This window comes from Marmota flaviventris, chromosome 8 (assembly GCF_047511675.1).
Source record: "Marmota flaviventris isolate mMarFla1 chromosome 8, mMarFla1.hap1, whole genome shotgun sequence".
In the NCBI taxonomy this organism is placed as follows: domain Eukaryota; kingdom Metazoa; phylum Chordata; class Mammalia; order Rodentia; family Sciuridae; genus Marmota; species Marmota flaviventris.
Window position 1 is genome coordinate 64364470 of NC_092505.1, and position 19487 is coordinate 64383956.

At 36.1% G+C, this 19487-nt stretch overlaps 1 protein-coding gene across 1 annotated transcript in view; it reads left to right on the plus strand.

Moving 5' to 3' along the window:
* The window catches only part of Ccdc191 (coiled-coil domain containing 191), an 84058-nt gene that overhangs the window by 12817 nt on the left and 51754 nt on the right, over positions 1-19487 (plus strand). The window contains 5 exon segments of the mRNA XM_027935900.3: positions 3050-3191; positions 7378-7521; positions 10742-10920; positions 12358-12581; positions 15131-15284. Of these exon segments, the coding sequence (XP_027791701.2) occupies positions 3050-3191; positions 7378-7521; positions 10742-10920; positions 12358-12581; positions 15131-15284 (843 nt within the window).

Consider the following 19487-nt stretch of genomic DNA (forward strand, 5'->3'; position numbering starts at 1 on the left):
TGCCTTCACTATCTTCTAATTTGTTGGAGTATAAGGATTCAAAATAGTTTTTGATTATCTTCTGTATTTCTGAAGTGTCTGTTGTGATATTGCCTTTTTCATCCCGTATGCTAGTAATTTGAGTTCTCTCTCTTCTTCTCTTCGCTAGCATCGCTAAGGGTCTGTCGATTTTGTTTATTTTTTCAAAGAACCAACTTTTAGTTTTGTCAATTTTTTCAATTGTTTCTTTTGTTTCGATTTCATTAATTTCAGCTCTGATTTTAATTATTTCTTGCCTTCTACTTCTTTTGCTGTTGTTTTGCTCTTCTTTTTCAAGGATTTTGAGATGAAGTATGAGATCATTTATTTGCTGGTTTTTTCTTTTTTTAAGGAATGAACTCCAAGCAATGAATTTTCCTCTTAGAACTGCTTTCAATGTGTCCCATAGATTCCGATATGTTGTGTCTGTGTTTTCATTTATCTCTAAGAATTTTTTAATTTCCTTCTTGATGTCTTCTATAACCCATTGATCATTCAGTAACCTATTGTTCATTCTCCAAGTGATGTATGCTTTTTCCTTCCTTCTTTTATCGTTGATTTTCAGTTTCATTCCATTATGATCAGATAAGATGCATGGTATTATCTCTACTCCTTTATATTGTCTAAGAGTTGCCCTGTGACATAATATATGATCTATTTTTGAGAAGGATCCATGTGCTGCTGAGAAAAAAGTGTAACTGCTTGATGTTGGGTGGTATATTCTATATACGTCAATTAGGTCTAGGTTATTAATAGTGTTATTGAGTTCTATAGTTTCCTTATTCAACTTTTGTTTGGAAGATCTGTCCAGTGGCGAGAGAGGTGTGTTGAAGTCTCCCATGATTATGGTATGGTGATCTATTAGACTCTTGAACTTGAGAAGAGTTTGTTTGACGAACATAGCTGCACCATTGTTTGGGGCATAAATATTTATGATTGTTATGTCTTGTTGGTGTATGGTTCCCTTAAGCAGTATGTAGTGTCCCTCTTTATCTCTTTTGATTAACTTTGGCTTGAAATCTATTTTATTTGATATGAGTATGGACACTCCTGCTTGTTTCCGAAGTCCATATGAGTGATATGATTTTTCCCAACCTTTCACCTTCAGCCTATGTATGTCTTTTCCTATCAAATGCGTCTCCTGTAGGCAGCATATTGTTGGGTCTTGTTTTGTGATCCATTCTACTAGCCTGTGTCTCTTAATTGGTGAGTTTAAGCCATTAACATTTAGGGTTATTATTGAGATATGGGTTGTTCTTCCAGCCATATTTGTTTATTTCTGTTACTAAACATGGTTTGTTTTCCTCTTTGATTATTCCCCCCCCCCCTTTACTGTCCTACCTCCCACTGTTGGTTTTCATTGTTATTTTCCATTTCCTCTTCCTGTAATGCTTTGGAGAGGATGTTTTGAAGAGATGGTTTTCTAGCTGCGAATTCTTTAAACTTTTGTTTATCATGGAAGGTTTTAATTTCATCTTCCATCCTGAAGCTTAATTTCGCTGGATACACAATTCTTGGTTGGAACCCATTTTCTTTCAGTGTTTGAAATATGTTATTCCAGGATCTTCTAGCTTTCAGAGTCTGTGTTGACAGATCAGCTGTTATCCTGATTGGCTTACCCCTAAATGTAATCTGCTTCCTTTCTCTTGTAGCTTTTAAAATTCTCTCCTTATTCTGTATGTTGGGCATCTTCATTATGATGTGTCTAGGTGTGGATCTCTTATGATTTTGCACATTCGGCGTCCTGTAGGCTTCTAGGATTTGGGGTTCTGTCTCATTCTTCAAGTCTGGGAAGTTTTCTTGTATTATTTCATTGAATAGGCTTCTCATTCCTTTGGTTTGGAGCTCTGTACCTTCCTGTATCCCAATGACTCTTAAGTTTGGTCTCTTAATGTTATCCCATATTTCTTGGATGTTCTGCTCATGGTTTCTTAACAGTCTTGCTGAGCTGTCTATGTTCTTTTCCAGTTGAAATACTTTGTCTTCATTGTCTGATGTTCTATCTTCTAAGTGTTCTACTCTGCTGGTAGTATTCTCCATTGAGTTTTTAAGTTGGTTTATTGCTTCCTGCATTTCTAGGATTTCTGTTTGTTTGTTTTTTATAACCTCTATCTCCCTGTATAGTTGATCCTTTGCTTCCTGGATTTGTTTGCGTAATTCGTTGTCGAAGTGATCTTTCATTGTCTGATTTTGCTGTTTAATGTCTTCCTTGATACTCCAGATCATCTGAAGCATGTATATCCTGAATTCTTTATCTGACATTCCATCTGCTGCAGCTGTTACCTCTTCTAAAGTTGCGTTGACCTGCATTGCTTGTGGTCCTTTCTTTCCTTGTCTTTTCATACTGCTTGCGTATCTTTCCTGCAGGTGCGGGCGGCGGCTCTGCTCTCTCCTTATTCCAATTGGGGTTTCGTGGCTACCACGCCGGCAGGTCACTGGGCCTGTTCTGGGAGCCGGCGGCGGCTCTGTTCTGCCCCTACTCCAATTGGGGTGACGAGTGTACCACGCCGGCAGGCCACCGGGCCTGATCCGCCGGTCGGTTGCAGGTTTGCCTACCCTGCAGGCGCGGGCGGCGGCTCTACTCTGCCCCTACTGCAAATGGGGTGACGTGTCTGTCGTACCGGCAGGCCACTGGGCCTGTCCCGCTGGTCGGTCGCAGATCTGCCCACCTTTCGGGCACGGGTGGAGGCTCTGCTCTACCCCTACTCCAATTAGGGTGTCATGGCTACCCCGCCTGCAGGACGCTGGGCCTGTTCCTGGCACGGGCGGCGACTCTGCTCTCTTAAATAACTTTTTATATAAACATTGTGACCATCTGTCATATCTTGATAAAATGCTGCAATTAATTCAATGTCACACATGAAAGTAAAAATTATTTGGTGTTGATGTTTAAACCTCAGAATTTTGTCAAAAATTTTAAAATGAAAGAATCTGAGAAGTGGGTAGAAAATCAGTTGAGTAAGAGAGAAGTTGTCTAACCCCGAACAAGGTTACTTATCATCTTAATAGACTGTTTTCTGTTATGCTGAAGAGAGTGGAGAAAGCCTCAGAATTTGCAGTTTTGAATGCATTTTCAGCCAGAAATTCACACTTACCTGGAAGGATTCAGGACCAAATGATAGATTTGGAAACATCTGAGCAAACAGTGGATCATGATGAAGTCTACACAGAAGGTGAGAGAATGTATTTTTTGCTGTGATGTTAACAGTTTTCAAAGCATATCCTATAATGTATGTCAAAGACTGAAAGCTTTTCTTACTCTTGCTCCTAATTTTTGTTTCTTTCTATTTCCTTGAAGCTATTTTACTCTGAAATTAACCCTGTCACTATATGTAAGGGCATATTTAAAGTCCATTTTGTTTCCTGAAATAGAAACAGCCACATTCAGAGGCATTTTTAATAGTTAACTGGTAAGTGTTGTATTCGTCCTATGGCACTGATGTGGCCTTCTATTGATAATTCAACCACTAGTTAATAAAACCAATTTTGTGCCTTATGAAGAGATCTAAAAACCAACCTAACTTCTGTACCTCTCAAAAGTCCCCCAAAGCTCCCTTCATTTGGAATTTGGTATCCTAATTTATAATGCTCCGAGGAAGTACTTTACTGGTTCTTCCTGACTGAGGGATCAGGAGGAACTAGCAAAGGATACTGTGAAGGAGAAACTGCTGAGGTAGGTGGGAAGTCCAAGTATGATGCCCTACAAGCCAGCTTTTTGTTTGGATTGTTTATGTCTTCAACTGTTTAGTTTATTTCTTCATTTACTCAACACCTATATACATGATTCTTACTCTAAGATTTTAGGCACTGGAAGTAATGGCATGTACATTCTAATGTGAGAATAAAGAAAATGAAAAACAAATCATTAGGAAGGGAAAAGTCAGTCAAGTTTGGACCTGAATAACAAGGAGGCACGATGGCAAAAAAAAAGTGCTTCCCTGGCAGAGGGAAAGGTCACATTGGGAGCTTAAAGTACAGACAGGCTTGGTGTAGGTGAGGAACTGAAGCAAGACATGTGTGGCTGGAGCCTCCCAGCAGATATGAACTTGAAGGAGTGAGCAGATACAAATCACATAGGACATTATAGGCCTCAGAAAAGAATTTAGATTTCATTGAGTATGATTTAATGGGGCAAAGATCTTTTAGGATAGTTTTTTAAATGTATGAAGAATGGAGTGAACAAGGGAGAAAAGTAACCAGTGGAAGGCTTTTGCAGTGGTCTGGAGTGAGCAACAGTAGTGATTGTTCTCAGGTGGTTACAGTAGTACTGGACATAGAAAAAGGAGATTGTGAAATTGGCAGGACTGTGTCTTGTCCACTTGCCTCCCATTCTGCCAATAGGAATACAAAATATACGTGAGCCTATTAAGGGTTCCCCAAAGTCCTATGGTTAAAAACTGTCTAGCCCATAAACCTCCTTTAATCCTGAACTAGCTATTAATATCCTAAGAAACTAGTGATTCACTGTAGTAGTTTATGGACAGAACATGGTGTTCAAAGATTTACTCATTTTTTCTCCTCCTATCAACTAAATATTTTACAACAATGTGTTATACAAGAACTAGTGTTGTGAGGAGCATCATTTGAGAAATTGCTTATAAGTAACCTCCCAGCCCCGCGTCTGATTCAATATGGGGGGGTTTTATAGCTTAATCCTCCAAGGGAAGTTTCCTTTTTTTGTTCTTTTAGGGATACTTAATAGTAAATCCTTAATTTCCAGTGAATGGCCCTTGATACATCCAAATTATTTTTATATATAAACTATTATACACATAAATGCCTGAATTTATTATACCCAAGAGTTACTCAATAAATATCTGCTCCTTTCTCTACCTTCCTCTGAAAGCCAATAGTTTTTGTTGCTAGTATTTTTGTTACACTTAGTTTTTACTATGGTAGTCTCCCCTACTTACCTCTGTATCCATAAGGGATACATTCCAAGATTCCCCCCAGTGTATGCCTGAAACTGGAGATTGTACTGAATCTTATGCATGCTACTTATGATAATATTTAATTTATAAATTAGGGACAGTAATATATTAATAATAATAATAATAATAAAATAGAACAATTATACTATACTGTAATGAAGGTTGTATGAATGTGAACTCCATCTCTTAAAATACCTTATCTAGTAATCACTCTTCTTAAAAGGTGAGATGATACAGTGCCCATGTGATGAGGTGAAGCAAGGTAAATGACGTAGGCATTGTGACATAGCATTAGACTACTGCCTGGGAGTTACTTGAACACAAGTACTGTGTATCATGATAGGCAATCTGATAAGTGAGATTGCAACTAAGTGACTAAAAAGCAGGTGGTGTACCCAGTGTAGATATGCTGGACAAGGATGAGTTACATCCTAGGTGGGATGGAGCAGGATGGCACAAGACTTTATTATGCTGCTCAGAACACTGTTCATTTAAAATTTATCAATTATTTCTGGAATTGTCCATTTAATATTTTTGGGCCATCGTTGAGCACCAGAAACTAAAACTATAGAAAATGAAACTCCTGATAAGATAGAGGAAGGGTGCTGTTGAACTCTGATTTTTTTCCTATTATATCTATATTAAATGCTTTTGACATTAATCGAGAAATACCCCATTCCCCAAGAGCTATGAGATAAGGATAATAATAGCAATGAAGGTAATACAAAAGCTTTTCTTTTTTAAAATCTTCATTCCCTGCACAAATGAGCTGTTTGAGACTGATAAAAATGATGAAAGCAATACCAAGGAAGACATTTCACTCCAATACCTATGTATTTTAAGAAGATTTTCTCAATATCATTAAGAAACAAGTTCAAATGGAAGTTGGTGTTTAGTATATCACACTCTTGATTTTCATCCTACCTCAATGGCCTCTCCTTCCTATTCAGCTTTCCTGCTTCATCTTCTCCCTTCAAGCTCTAAGTAGTGGACTTCCCCAGGGCTGGCTTCTTGAAGCTGCTCTAACTTCTTCCTTTGGTATTTTCTGTGGCTTTAAATGCCATCTTGGACCTCTCTCTTTAAATCCAATTACCAATACGTATTTGACATTCCTATTTAGACTAGTCTCATAAGTGTCTGCTCAAATTTTTCTTTTCGCAAGTCCTGGGGATTGAACCCAGGGCCTCACTAGGCAAGTAAGTGCTCTACTATTGAGCTACATTCCTAACCCCTCTCATAAGCATTTGAAACATAACATGTCAAAGGCTGAATCTTTCCCCCAAACTTGCTGATCCCTTGTCCTGCCCCATCTCAGTAAATAGCATCTCCATCTTTCAATTGCTAAAGCCAAAAACCCTGTGGTTTTCTTTTTCTCACATCTCCTGTTCAGACCCTCAGCAAGTCATGGCAACTCTTCCTTACAACATATTTGTAGAATCTGACCATTTGTAATTCCTTCACTCCAAGTCCAGGCCTTCATAACCTTTCTCCTGGACTTTTGCATTCATCCCAGTTGGTATCCCTCCTTCTGTGCTTGTCCCCTCTAGTCTATTTTTTAATAAACAAAGTAGTCAAAGTGATCCTCTTAAAATTTGTCACCTCTTTTCTCACAACCCTCCTGTGGCTCCTCAGTACACTAAGAATAGGAGCCAAGAAATCTAGAAATGTGAAGACTCTAAGCAAAGGGATTCAGCCTCCAGACCATTGACACTTTGGGTTAGAGACGTTTTGTTGTTGGGGGTTATCCCCTGACTTATAGGATGTTTAGCAGCATCCCTGATCTCTGCTCACTAGATGTTAATGTCACTTCCCCTTATTGTTACAACCCAAAATGACTCTAGACATTGCCATGTCTCCATGGTGGGGGGCAGGGGGAGGGCTGGGCGGAGATCTTCCCCAGTTCATAACCATTATTCCAGCCTGATCCACACATTTCCTCTTCTGTCTCATCTCCTACTGTTCTCTCACTCACTCACTCTCCTTCAGCCACAATGGCCTCCTTGTTGTTTCTCAGACATTCCTGCTCTAAGACCTTTGCTTTCCCTCTGTATAGTATAATCTTCCCTTTACATCCACATGGCTCACTCCTCACTTCCTTCTCTTTGCTCAAATATCTACTTCACATTGAAGCCTCCTTTGACCACCCAGCTTATAACACCATCCTCTATTTCCTGCCCTGCTTTGTTTAATTTTTCTTTTCTCTTCTTTCTCTTTACCCTCCTCTACCCATCATCTTCCCAATTGGAAGATAAGCTTCATAGTGGTAAGATTTATTTTTCCAGTTTTGTTCATTGCTATATTCTCAGCATCTAGAACAGTACTTGCTACATGATAAATATGTGATATTTATTGAATAAATAAAAATAGTGAATAAAGAAAGTCTCTGAAGTAACTGAAATATTTAAAATATGTTTTATTTTATTGATAGCTCAGGAGCTGGTCAATGACTGGTTAGACACCAAACTTAAACAAGAATTAGCAAGTGATGGAGAAGGTGATTCTGAAAACACTGTCGCAAGTAGCACTGCTATGCCAGAAGCCAGTGGCCATTTGAAATATGACAAGTTTGATGGTAAGACCTTATCTAATTGTTCTAAGCTTTAATGTTAATCAATTGTCTAAGAAGTCTTAAACTATTTTTTTATATATTTTTAAAAATTTTATTGGTGCATATAATTACACATAAAAGTGGGATTCAATGTTACATATTTACACATGCATACAACATAACAATATAATCTGGTCAATTTCACTCCCCAATATCTTCCCTCTCCTTTCCCTCTTCTCTCTCCAGGTTCCCTTTAAATTTTTTATTTATATTTTATGTGAACTACAATTTGTAAGTAGATACATTTATTAACGATTACTTGTTTAATAACTTATTAATGCAGTTTTCAATATTCAAAAACTTTAGTGTGATAACAAGCTCTATCATTTGGAACACTCCTTAAACTATTTTGAATAATAAACAATGTCATTCTACTTTTCTGTTTTGTTTGGTTTTATTATTAGCTTTAATTTTTCTTGATTGAATATAAAGTCCTCATGCTATATCCTAAGTAAATTCATGGTGTTTTTTAAAATTTAAAATATTCTGTTATTTGCTGGGCATGGTGGTGTATTCCTATAATCCCAGCTACTTGGGAGCCGAGTTAAGAGGATTGCAATTTCAAGTCCAACCAAAAAGGGCTGGGGATATATCACTCAGTGATAGAGTGTCCCAGGTTTTATCCCCTGTTCTGTAAAACAAAACAAAATATTCCATTATTTATCATTTTGATTATTATTATAATAGCAATTAAAAGTATCTCTTACTCCTATGTCGTGACTATTTACTTCAGTGGAGACTATGTTTAAGCATTCATATATTATTTTAGTCACAAAATTCTTCTTTTTTTTTTTTTCTCTCTCTCTCTCTCGATACCAGGGATTGAAACCAGGAGCACTTTACCACTAAGCCACAACCCAGCCCATTGTTTTTGTTTGTTTGTTATTTTGGAAACAGGGTCTCACTAAAGTTTCTGAGGGCCTCACTAAGTTGCTGAAGCTGGCCTCAAACTTGTGATCCTCCTGCCTCAGTCTCCTGAGTCTCTGAGATTACACACATGTACTACCTGGCTACAAAATTCTTTGTACATTAGTTATCACTTTTCTAGGTCTTTTTCTTTCCTTAGTATTTTGTGCAAAGCTAATGTTAAACAAGTCACTTAGCCAATTCATGAGGGTTCCTCGAATGTACTCAAGGGTCTAAGGTTTTCTTCCTTGAGTATAGGGGTAGGCATGGTGATGCTAGGGGCAGCTTCCCGTGCATGAAGTAAACACCCTTGGAGAAGTACCTGGCAGTATTTGCCTTGTTAAAACTCTACAATCTCCAGCTAGGGGATCAGAGTCATGTAATATAGTGAAATTGTTGCTTCCTTTGATGTTATGCTAATAGATCTACTTATATCCTTTTACTCAGATTGTCTGTTATCATTGAGTATCATACTAAGCCTCAATTATCTTATTCTGGGAGAGAGTTTTTTTTCCCCCTCAACATATTGAACAAAATACTGTGTAACCATTAAAAAGGATATTTACCAAAAGTACTAATTAACTTCTAATTATAGCTATAGACACAAAAAAGGCACTTGACAAATCTACATTCATTCTTGATTAAAACTTTCAGCACACCAGTAATAAAAGGAAAATTCTCAAAATTGATAAAGAACACTTACATAATACAGAAAATAAGGGCTGAAAGGATAAATGTAAACCCACTTTATCAGAAATACATTAAATATAAGTGGATTTAAACACTCCAGTCCAAAGGCAGAGATTGGCAGGATGGATTAAAAACACATGACATAATATATCCTCTCTACAAGAGACGTGCTTTAGACTCAAGACCCAGATAAGTTGAAATAGAAGAATGAAAAAAAGATATACTATGCAAATAGTAACCAAAAGAGAACTGAAGTGGCTATACTAATATGGGGGTGGGACAGGAAATAGACTTTAAAACAAGGAATTGTTCCTAAAGACAAAGAGTACATTTTATAATGATAAAAGGCCAATCCACCAAGGAAACGTAATTACAAATATATATATACCTGAAAGAAGAGTCCCACAATGGATAAAGCAAAACTGAAGGAAGAAGAGAAAACTCAGCAATAATAGGTGGAGACTTCTGTACCCTCACTCTCAATAAAGTATATAACAATAACAACAAAAATTAACAAGGAAGATGTAGTATTATTAATCATTAGCAAAAGGCATTTTAAAAGTTATTCAATAAATATTAATGGTACAAGAAAAAAAGTGTAATCCATTACCACTACATATCTTTTAAAATGTTTTAAAGTTAAAAGACAGGCCGTGCCACTTAAGAATGCAGAGGAACTAGAACACTTCCATTTTGCTGGTGGGAATGAAAAACTGCTTGGACAATGGTTTGATGTTTTCAAGTTAAGCATATACATACCATGTAATCCACCCATCAGCATCCTAGGCATTTTCCTAGTAGAAGAAAGACTGTTCATACAAAAGCTAGTATACAAATGCTCCTAACAGCTTTATTTCTAATAGTCCAAATCTGGAAACAATCTAAATGTCCATCAACAGAGGAATGATGACCAATTTGTTGTATATCCATACAGTGGAATATTGTATTACTCAGCAATAAAAACACACCAAATGGATAAATCTCCTAAATAATTGTGCTGAGTGAAAGAAACCAGACCCAAAAGAGAGTGCATAGTGTATGGCCTAACCTAAATAAAATTTTAGATAGTGTGAACTTTTTTTTGACAGAAAGCAGGTCTGTGCTTACTTGAAGCAGGACAGAGGGCATAGGAAGGAGAGAAAAAGATTCAGATGGGAGAACATTTTGTGGGGTAATGGACACATTCATTATCTTGATTATGGTGATGGTTTTTTTGATAAATACATATGTCAAAATTTATTGGAGACTTTAGATATTTCTTATATATTGTATGTCAATTTACCACCTTTATAAAGCTTTTTACTTCTTTAGGGGTGGAGTTCTCAAGGTTATTTAAATTGAAGTATCTTGTAGATTTGGCTGTGAAGAAGTATTTAGTGACTTGGGTGAGGGTAATTTCTGATAAGTGGAGCTATTTCCTCTTACTTGAATTGGAGGTAATAATCGCTGAGGGCTTTATTCATCCAATTGGCATTATCAATTACTCTTTATTGAACACTGGGGCTTTGTATATTTTCAGGAGTCTTTATATAATTATGAATATAAATTAATTTTTAAAAAGTTTTCTTTGTTGTTCTGTTTTCCCCAGATTTATATGGTTATTTGGAGGAAGAGGAGGAAAGTACCACTGTTCAAAAATTTATAGACCATCTGCTCCATAAAGAAGTGGTGGATTCTGGGATGTTGGAAGATCTTGGAATGAAGGAAAACCAAGACAAGAAGCAGCAGAAGGATCCTCGTCTTACCATGGAGATGAGACATAAGCAGGTGGGAGGGAAAAACAAAATTAAAATGGATAACAGGAAGCAGTCTTTGTGTAACACATTTAATAAGCTTAAATAAAGATTTAGGCTTTATTATGAAAAAGGGTGCCATCTGTGGTTTGGTTAGAAAGAATAAAAATAAAATATAAGAACTTCAGAAGAAAAATAATTCTCATAAACTGAGGGTAGGAAACAATTTATTTAAGAAATAACCTAAGTTAGAATAATTGATTTTGACCAAAAGAGTGTTGAACTAAACTTTATTAGTTTGAGCATGGTATTTCCTATTATAAATATGTAGATTGCATTTGCTTTAATTTGATTTTTGAAGTGACATTAATATATTATCATGAATATTCTGGTGAATATTATAAAGATAATTCTTTTCTAGACAACTGAAATTCACTCATTTTGTGATTATAATTTGAAAAGGAGGACAGATCGGAATTAAATCTAGTTCAGCTGTTTTGAATTAGAAAGGCATGTGGGAACTTTCCTTTTTTCAAAGTCAATAGTAGGTAATAGGGGAAAAGACTATCTCAACACTTTATGAAGAAGCTTCGGAGAATCAGAATGACCAAGTCTTTGTCATTTGTGCAGGACTAAGGCTGAACTGGAATTTATATATGTGTGTGCAATCTTTTTATAATACTGAATTTCTGGTTGCCAAATTTGAAAAACAATGGTTTAAACAAGTAAGTTATGCCTAATCAGCACTGGTGGTGTTGGAGAAACAGGGGCCCAAATACAATCCTGGTTTGGATGTGTGACAAAAAGGAGGAGAGAAGGTTCGGTAAGCTATATGGCCATTGTCTAGAAGTCTTATCACAACTGGAGAGTAAGATAAGTGAAGCAAGGTGGAAAGGACCATTCCTTAATTAATAACTAGTCAATCACCCAAAGAAGTGATAGGTCTGAAAAAAAGTGAATATGCTTATTCAGAATATGTGCAAAGTTCATGTTTTTGGTCCAGAATCACTGGTGTATTTAAATAATAATCGAAATTAACAAAGAGTTGTAGTGTTACCTAAGGCAATAAATCACTGTTCTAACTTTCACAATATTCTAAAGAATACTCCTGTTCTTTCTTGAATTATAATTAGAATGCAGACAGAACCTCAATAAAAAGCAGACATGTGCACCTTGAATAATTCTATGGGTGGGAGATCATTTTTGAATAAGAATACAGAACTTGGAATCTGACCCAGTAGACCCAGGTTTTCCATGCTGCAGGATCAATGGTTTGAGAGTCTTCTTCATCTGATTACATGTAAAACTTTTCCCAGTAAACAAATCAATTCCCCTAATTCTACCAATAAGCAGCAGGGCTCTGACCCAGAATATTTCAAATCAGATGTATTCTGAACTTCAAAATATATTCTGAATTTTGCAGTTCCCCTATACTTGAAAGGGCTGCATTTCACCCTTCTTGTATTCGAAGGTAAAAGAAAATCGTTTAAGACGTGAGAAAGAACTAGAATACCAGAAAATTGAAAAGGCCCTGAAAAAATCAGCCTTCCTGGAGGCTCAGTATCTGGTGCAAGAAGAGAAGAGAAGGAAGGCTCTGGAGGCCAAGAAAGAAAAGGAGGACATCCAAAGGGAGATGGTGAAGCTCCGGAGGGAGATACTTGAGAGGAGACGCACTGTGGAGGAAGCATGGAAAATGTAAGCCAGCCTGATAAGCAGTATGGAGGCTTTCTGTCTAAGGGAGTGATTTTGGAAGTACTCTGAAGTTTGTAAAATGTATAGACGTTGCAATAACTTAACAAAAAAGAAAAATCCCATGGGCTGGGGACCTAGCATGAATGAAGACCTGGGTTCATTCCCCAGTACTGCCAAGAGAGAGAGAGGGAGAGAGAGAGAGAGAGACAGACAGACAGACAGACAGACATCCCATTATGTAATCTATTATACTTCTTAAGAAATTAACTGATTTTATTTTTCTATGTTTCCTCCTGGTCTTGGCCATGTTGCATACTTTATTCCAACCATAAAGTACATTTAATTTGTTATCCTGCTGTAATTAAAATAGTCTGGAGTTCTGAGGGTTGTGTATTATTCCATTGAGGTCCTATACTATCCTTTATATAATGACCTCCTGCCCAGTGACCTCCTCCAGGTACTGCTAAGCATGCTGGCTATGTAGCTTTTTCATCAATATAATATTGTAATGAGCATCCTTAGCCTAAAGATTTTTTTTATTCTTCTGAATTACAGTCTTAAGAATGTCATTAGTGAGGTAAAAGGTATAGATATTTTTATGGCTCTTGAAACATTGCCAAATTGCTTTCAAATGGGTTATACTTACTCATTTACTGGCAGTGGGGCAGTTTATCACACTTCTCAGTACTGGGGAATATCTCACTTTCAATACTTTCAGTAGGTGTTGGATTAGTTTGCATTTCTTGGTTGCATAATACCTTTAAGGTTGAACATGTTTCTTTATTCCATATGCATATTTGGTAATTATGCCTTGTCCTACTGTGCATTGTGTTACCACCTTATTTTCTGATAAACATACAGAAAGTCACCATTGCCTTACTACCACTGATAAAGAAAAAGAATATCTGAATAAGAGGAAAATGAAAATAATCCTCACAGGATGTAGTACTATTATCCATCCTTATGCAGAAAATGAGCTTCAGTAAGTGAAATAATGAACGTATTTTTTCTGAGAAATAACACTGATGCATGAACTGCTGAAGTCTTGGAACAACGTGACTAAAGTGCCTGCCTACTCAAAGTGAAAGGCCAGAAAGACCTATTAGATAATCCTTCCGCCCATCAGCCTACACAGCTTTCCCCCCTGTGTTCTTGATTGCTCTCCTTCTACCCAATTTAAAACAGCTCAGTAGTGGATGTGCGCTTCACTCCTTCAAGTGCCAGACTCGGGCCTCCTCCAGATGCCGTTCCTTTCAGAAAGCAATCACCAGTGTTTTAGTGAGTTCTTTCTAAGGTCAACTCTGCTTTTCAGATTGCACCCAAGCCCTGGAAAAACTAGGCTGACCTAAAATAAACTGTGAAAACAAGTAACACTTGATGATAGCAGGATGCTTTGTTCACAATGGGTGCTCCACAAATATTCATTGACCGGTAATTTCTTACAAAAGTTAAAAACTTACCCATCATTACAGTAAGAAAGATAATGTCCTTTATTTCTAGGTGGTTGAACTGATTTAAACTTTCCAGAAAGCAATTTGGCAATAAACAGTATGCCATAAAAATGGTATTATCCCTTGACTTGGAAATTATAGTACAAAAAAATAATCTAAGGTCCAAAGATTTGTTTATGAAGATAATTAAAATAATGTTACTTATAAATGACAGACATTAATAAATATTAGAGAAATGATTAAATTGTTATTACACAATGAAGCAGGAATGACATGTTATCATTGTTTATTGTCCTACTGTGCATTGTGTTACCACCTTCCTTTCTGATAAACATACAGAAAGTCACCATTGCCTTATTATCACTAATAAAGAAAAAGAATATCTGAATAAGAGGAAAATGAGAATGAGTAACAAAGTTATTTAGAACTTACCTAAAGGCCTTTCCTTATCATTGAATTTTTCTACATTTTTCTCTGGTCAGCTATTTTAGGACTACTATAGACTCCATTCTTTCCTTACTCAATAACACCTGGTTCTTTTATTATTTTTCTTCCTAGAAACCTTATAAAAGCCTAGTGGTTTTCTTACTTGTGGATTCTTTTTACCCTCCTAACATGAGGAGTGAGAATGCGTATCCACATTAGAGAATACTTAGTAGTTGTTTACTCTCAAATTTTCAACAGAGTATGGTTTGATGATAAACTGAATAAAAATATTTTACTAAAATAATCCATAGAACTTTCTTTTTTTAATATTTATTTTTTAATTATAGGTGGACATAATATCTTTATTTTATTTTATGTGGTGCTGAGGATTGAACTCAGTGCCTCACGCATGCTGGGCGAGCGCTCTACCTCTGAGCCACAACCCCAGCCCATAATCCGTAGAACTTTCTATTTGTTAAGATAATTTATAATAATTTTTATTTCATTTGATCTACATTTTGTAAAGAACTAAGACTCAGAAAAATCACCGTACTATGTAACTTTAGAGCCAAATCTAAAAATATGTATTGTCAGTGTTCATTCCACTACAGTAAGTTGTAATAACTCATTGTTATTCTATTATACATGTATGTATTTTAAAATTGTTATTAATAGAGAGAAGAAAAGGCAAGAAGAAAATTCTCAAAAGAATCCAGAGAAAGACATGTTTCCAAGTGCTCACATTCTTTTGAATGAAGAAAAAGTGGCAAAAGAAAGGAAAAGGAAACTCAAAGAGTTATTAATCCAAACTTTCAAGGAAAATCACCAGGTAGGAATTATAGTGTCTCTTTATTCAGTTTTCTGTAGTATAAATGACAAGAGGTGCATCAGAGATGGGATAAAGTAAATGCTAAGCCCATGAAAGACTCATCCTAAATACCAAAATTGCCCACACTATTTATTCTCTGTTGTCCAGCTGACCTGAGACTGGAGCTGTATGTTGGTCTCCCTTTCTGGAGCTATTCTTTTTGTACTATAGAGAGCCTAGGTGAGATCCTAGGAAACTGGCAGATAAATTTAGGACTCTCCTCAATCACCCTTTTCAAAATATCATTTAACTACATAGACAGCTCTCTGGAAATTTTTTAAAGTTTCACTTCTACCTTGATATTCTCAAGCATCATTATGACTGGGTTATTTAGAAGGTAAAAGAACAAGTTACATGCTCTTTGCTAGGTCCGATCTCAAAGTAATGATACATTTATGTTATGTTTTTTTTTCTTTCTAATGGTCTACATTTCATTTTACCTTTCTTCTTTTTGCTTTCTCTTTTTGTAAAAATAACTGCCATTGACAATTGAGTAACCTCCTTGGGCTCTGATAAAAGTATGAATTTGGGACTTATTACACTTCACATGAAACAAATTACTTGACAGATTTGCAAATGGGATGGTTGGATGAGAAAAAAAAATATATATATATATATATATGTGTGTGTGTGTGTGTGTGTATATATAAAATTTTTCCTATCTCCTGCAACATCCACCCAGGGCCTTAGGTATTGCTAAAATGCAGTGAAAGTTAATAAAATCAACACATGAATGAGCAGATTTAATAAAAGAGAGAGAGAGAGAGAGAGAATGGTAGAAAGATTTTGAGGAATCTTGATAAATATAGAGATAGACTTATAAGGGCCCCAGGAATCAATAACAGGAATTTGAATATAATATGGGCAAAGAAGGTATGAGGAAAAAAAATAAAGTAGCATAAGTGATTTTTTTAAAAGATAGACATATTTGATGGCAGCATTTTGGAATGATGGGTAGGAAGCCATTTTATTCAGATATTGAACAACAAAATTTTGATCAGTTTTGCTTTCAGAAATAGGAAAATATGGTGGGAGGAAATCTTAAAAGTTGGGGTTAATATTTTAAGAAAGATTTTCAAAAACTCTTGACTTCTGGATCTTTGTGAACAGATGGAGTTAGTGTGACCTACTATAATAATAGGTAAGAGTTCTAAGGGCAAATCGAGAGAGAAATGAATATTCAGGGGACCATGTTGAGAAGCCAGAAGGAAAGAGTGCCATGATATGTTACACAACCAATGAGAGATGAATACAACATGTGTTCCCTAAAAAAATAATTTTAAAATTGTATTGAAATGAGAAGTCATATATGTTTTAGATGGAACTGCTATATGTGAATGTTAAGCACATAGATAGTTTTACAGAATTAGTGGTCCATCTCAGACAGACTACTTGGTTTTAAAAGGATGTGTCAATATATTTGAAAGGGAAAAAAGACAAGTCATGAATAAATTATCTCCACTTTGCAAGAGATTTTGCTTGATTTTTTCCTACACTTTATTATTTTTAAGATTTTATTTTGAGATAATTTTTGGCATACCGAAAAGTTTTAAAAATAGTACAGAGAGTTCTTGAATACCCTTCACCCAGCTTTTCTCAATGTTAAAATCTTATATAAGCATAGTGTAATTATCAAAACTGGGAAATTAACACTGTTATAATACCATTTTGATACCATTAATTAAACAATTGACCCAATGAGAATATCACCAGTTTTTCCATTGATGTCCTTTTACTGCTCCAGTACTCAAACCATGAATCCATATTGCATTTAATTATTATTCCTTAGTTTCCCCCAGTGTGTCATGACAGTTTCTTTCTTACTGTATATTCCCCCCACCCCACCAGTACTGGTAATTGAACACCCAGGGGTGTTCTACCTCTGAGCTACATCCCCAGCCCTTTTTTATTTTATTTTGAGACAGAGTCTCACTAAGTTTCCCAGGCTAGCCTCAAACTGTGATCCTCCTGCATCAGCCTCCTGAGACACTGGATGTGTATCTCTGCACTGACTCTTACCCTGTCATTTAAGACCGTGACATTTTTAAACAGAATTGATCAGGTATTTTTGTAGAAAATCTCTCAATTTGTGTTTTATGATGTTGTCTCCTGCTTAGAATGAGATTAAACATTTTTCATGTAATTACTTATAAGTGATACTGTGCCTTTCTCAGTATATCGTGTCAAGGAGTACATAATTATTGATGTTTCCTTGATCTCTTGGTTGATTGTGTCTCCTGGGTTTCTCCATTGTAAAGTTACTATTTTCTCTTTCATAATTAATAAATGTCTTGTAGGAGATATTGTGAAGCTATGTAAATTCCTTGTTCCTCCTTAAAATGCTCATCCATTGATTATTGCATCCAGTGGCAGATCCTGCCTACAGTCATTATTAATATGGTATCTGTCAATGGTGACTTTGTGTTTCCCTCATTTATTCTAGATTTATTAATTAAAATTCTTCTAGAAGGAACTATGCCATCTCTCCCATTTATTTGCTTATGCATTTATTCATTTTATTTAGTATGGGCTGACCCATATTTATTTTATTTTATGAGTTATAACCTAATATTGTTAACTCTAATGTCAAGTTGTTCCAACTTTGGCCATTGGAAAGTCTTACAGCTGGCTTCTTTGACCTTTCAACATGCTTCCATCCTTTTCTGAGTGCTTCCTTTCTTTATGGCACCACAAGGTATTCCAGGTCTAGCTTCTATTTTCCTGGCATAACTCCTGGAATTGTCTACTTCTACACAGAACCTTTTTATTGGAGAAGGGTCTTTTATAAACCAAGATCCATGTGCTCACTGCTGCTGGGATGTCATTGTTTCTAGGCCCTCTCAGCAGATGGGGCTAGGAAATGTATGTTTGTAGGTACACTAACCCATGCCCACATGCACATTCTATTGATTTGTGTCTGTATATCTGTATACATGTTGAAATCCAAGAGCTTCTTCTGAAACCTTTACAACACAGGGAGTCATGTTTTTGTTCTCCCTTTTATTATTTGTAACTTACTTCAGTTCTACCTGACTATATATTAAGTAATTGTGAATTTATAATGATATTTTCTTCATATTTTTTATTGGTGCATAATAGTTGTACATAATGGTGGGACTTGTCATAATGATATTTTCAATGCTAATCTAGCACCCCGGTTCAGTGTAGCCTTTCCCTCTTGCTGATTTGTAACTTCTTTCTCTGACAATGAGACACCCAGTTGTCATTGTGCACATTCTATTTATTTGTCTAGTACTAGTATACTATAAATCTAGTTTCAGAATTACTAACATATACCACTATGGAAGCAAATGTACTAACATATAATGTATAATATCTGTACAGTTATTTTTGGTTTTAGCTTATAGTATTTAGTCAGAATATTATTTTCCAAAGTTACTTAGGTTAGTTCTTTTCTTTGCCTTGTCCTTCAGTGTGATAATGCTATTCATTTATAATAAGTAGTGAACCTCTAATTTAGATTTCCCTAATATAAAGGTATAACTGAGACGTGGTGAAAGTCTACCTACTAGACACCTCACACTTTTACGTAGACTTGGCTGGACAGTCCTGGTAAATGCCAGTGGAGTAGGTAGGCCCTCTGGGATCGCTATGTTGGTCCCAGTCCAGATTCCTAGCCTGGTTCTAAAGGAGACTGAAGCTGCCCTTGGGTAATGAAACCTAGATACTCAGCAATCTACAAATGGATGCATAATAAGAACTGGGTAACTTACACTGAGCACCCAGATAACTGGATACTCTTGTCAGCACCCTCAAAATGCGTCACTGGTACAGACCCAACAAACATAGCTGGATAGAGTATTTGGAGGCTGACTTTAAAAGAATGTGTTTCTAGTAGTTGCTCTGGTTCAAGTTTCCTTTAATTCCTGTAATTCTTTGTGCTTTGACTCTGGATTTTATGTTCTCCCAATGGAAATCTTATATCTCATTTGGGTCATATTATTTAATGAGAGAGTCTCAGAAACAGTGAATGCTTTCTTATCAAAATACAAGTTCAGATGCAGCACTCTTCATTCATCTCTCCTACCCATTTCATTGACAGGTCTTTTTGTTATATCGGAAACTTCTGTTTTTATGTAGAAATGTTCTACTTCCATCCTATCCTAGTTTCTCTTTGATCTTGTGGTGAAATCTCTTAGGGAG